Here is a 1231-nt window from a genome sequence, read left to right on the forward strand (position 1 = left end):
GTATGTGGGATCCGAACCCTCGGCGGGAGCGCCGCCACACTCCCAAGCGGCGCACTGTAGGAGTGCGCCACCAGGCCGGCCCCCAATACATATAACTTTTGACAGCATTTACTATGCTTAGGATGTATGGACCTGGAGATAGATACAAAGATAACAAGAGACACAATCTCTACTCTCAAGTCTTTCCCATTAGTACCTAGGTTAATATTTGATGGATGGGAGTCTCTGCTCTGCAGGGGGAACATCTTTAAAATTCTGCCTATCACAGATGCCTCTGNAGAGGAAAGTCTCCAGAAAAAAATATCGAATGTCTCACTAGTCAAAAGAACAAAGGGAAGCATCAGTAAGATCTGGGGTTCTGCAGGTGAAGCTGGGGAAATATCAAAGAGTTAAAATTAAATGTCATATCTGTATGATGGGTAGCCTAGTTTCAACTGACACCATTCATCCCTATGACTGTAGCATTTAAAAATGCTAAGCTTAAGATCTTTGCTGATCTTTAAAAAAGGATCACACTGATTGGTTTGACAAAGAGTTACAGCAGGAGAGATATTAGTAACATTTCATTACAGAAAACGGATACAGAAAATACTCAAATATTCCCTTACATAAAAATTATTTGCTAGATCACTTATTTGCTATTAATGTCTAATGTCTAATTGATAATTGCCAAATAATACTTCTTACATTGTAATGACCCGTTGCAGAGTTTTAGAACTAATAATTTGTACATAGATTCATCGCTCATCAGTATCCGGGCTGCATCCAAATTCACTGGATTCTCTAGCACTGGATTAGAAAGCATAACCTATAGAGAAGCATATACAACATACAGTTTTTAAAGTACAGTTTTTCTTGGAGTAAAAAGACAAACCAATACATATAACTTTTGACAGCATTTACTATGCTTAGTATGTATGGACCTGGAGATAGATACAAAGATAACATGAGACATAATCTCTACTCTCAAGTCTTTCCCATTAGTACCTAGGTTAGTATTTGATTGAATAACTGCAGGGTGGGAGTCTCTGCTCTGCAGGGGGAACATCTTTAAAATTCTGCCTATCACAGATGCCTCTGNCTTTGGTCTTTGGCTAGAAATATAGTCTTACTCAGACAAGCACATCTGGTAAAGTTTATTCGATAGGCTTCTCATTAACCACTGTGCCTAAGACCTATTCATATAATGTATACACATGTTATTAAGTGTATTTAGTGATTTTAAGAACTG

General features: G+C 38.1%; 1 protein-coding gene across 1 annotated transcript in view; it reads right to left on the reverse strand.

Annotated features, from left to right (window-relative positions):
* UBE2U (ubiquitin-conjugating enzyme E2U (putative)) overlaps positions 1–808 on the reverse strand; it is a gene marked incomplete at its 5' end in the record, with an annotated part of 43216 nt that extends 42408 nt beyond the window's left edge. The window contains one exon of the mRNA XM_008593497.1: positions 688–808. Coding sequence (XP_008591719.1) covers positions 688–808 — 121 coding nt within the window. The remainder of the gene's footprint in view (positions 1–687) is intronic.
* Positions 809–1231: the final 423 nt, after the last annotated feature.

The sequence above is a fragment of the Galeopterus variegatus genome, unplaced genomic scaffold (assembly GCF_000696425.1).
Source record: "Galeopterus variegatus unplaced genomic scaffold, G_variegatus-3.0.2 Scaffold9260, whole genome shotgun sequence".
Taxonomy (NCBI): domain Eukaryota; kingdom Metazoa; phylum Chordata; class Mammalia; order Dermoptera; family Cynocephalidae; genus Galeopterus; species Galeopterus variegatus.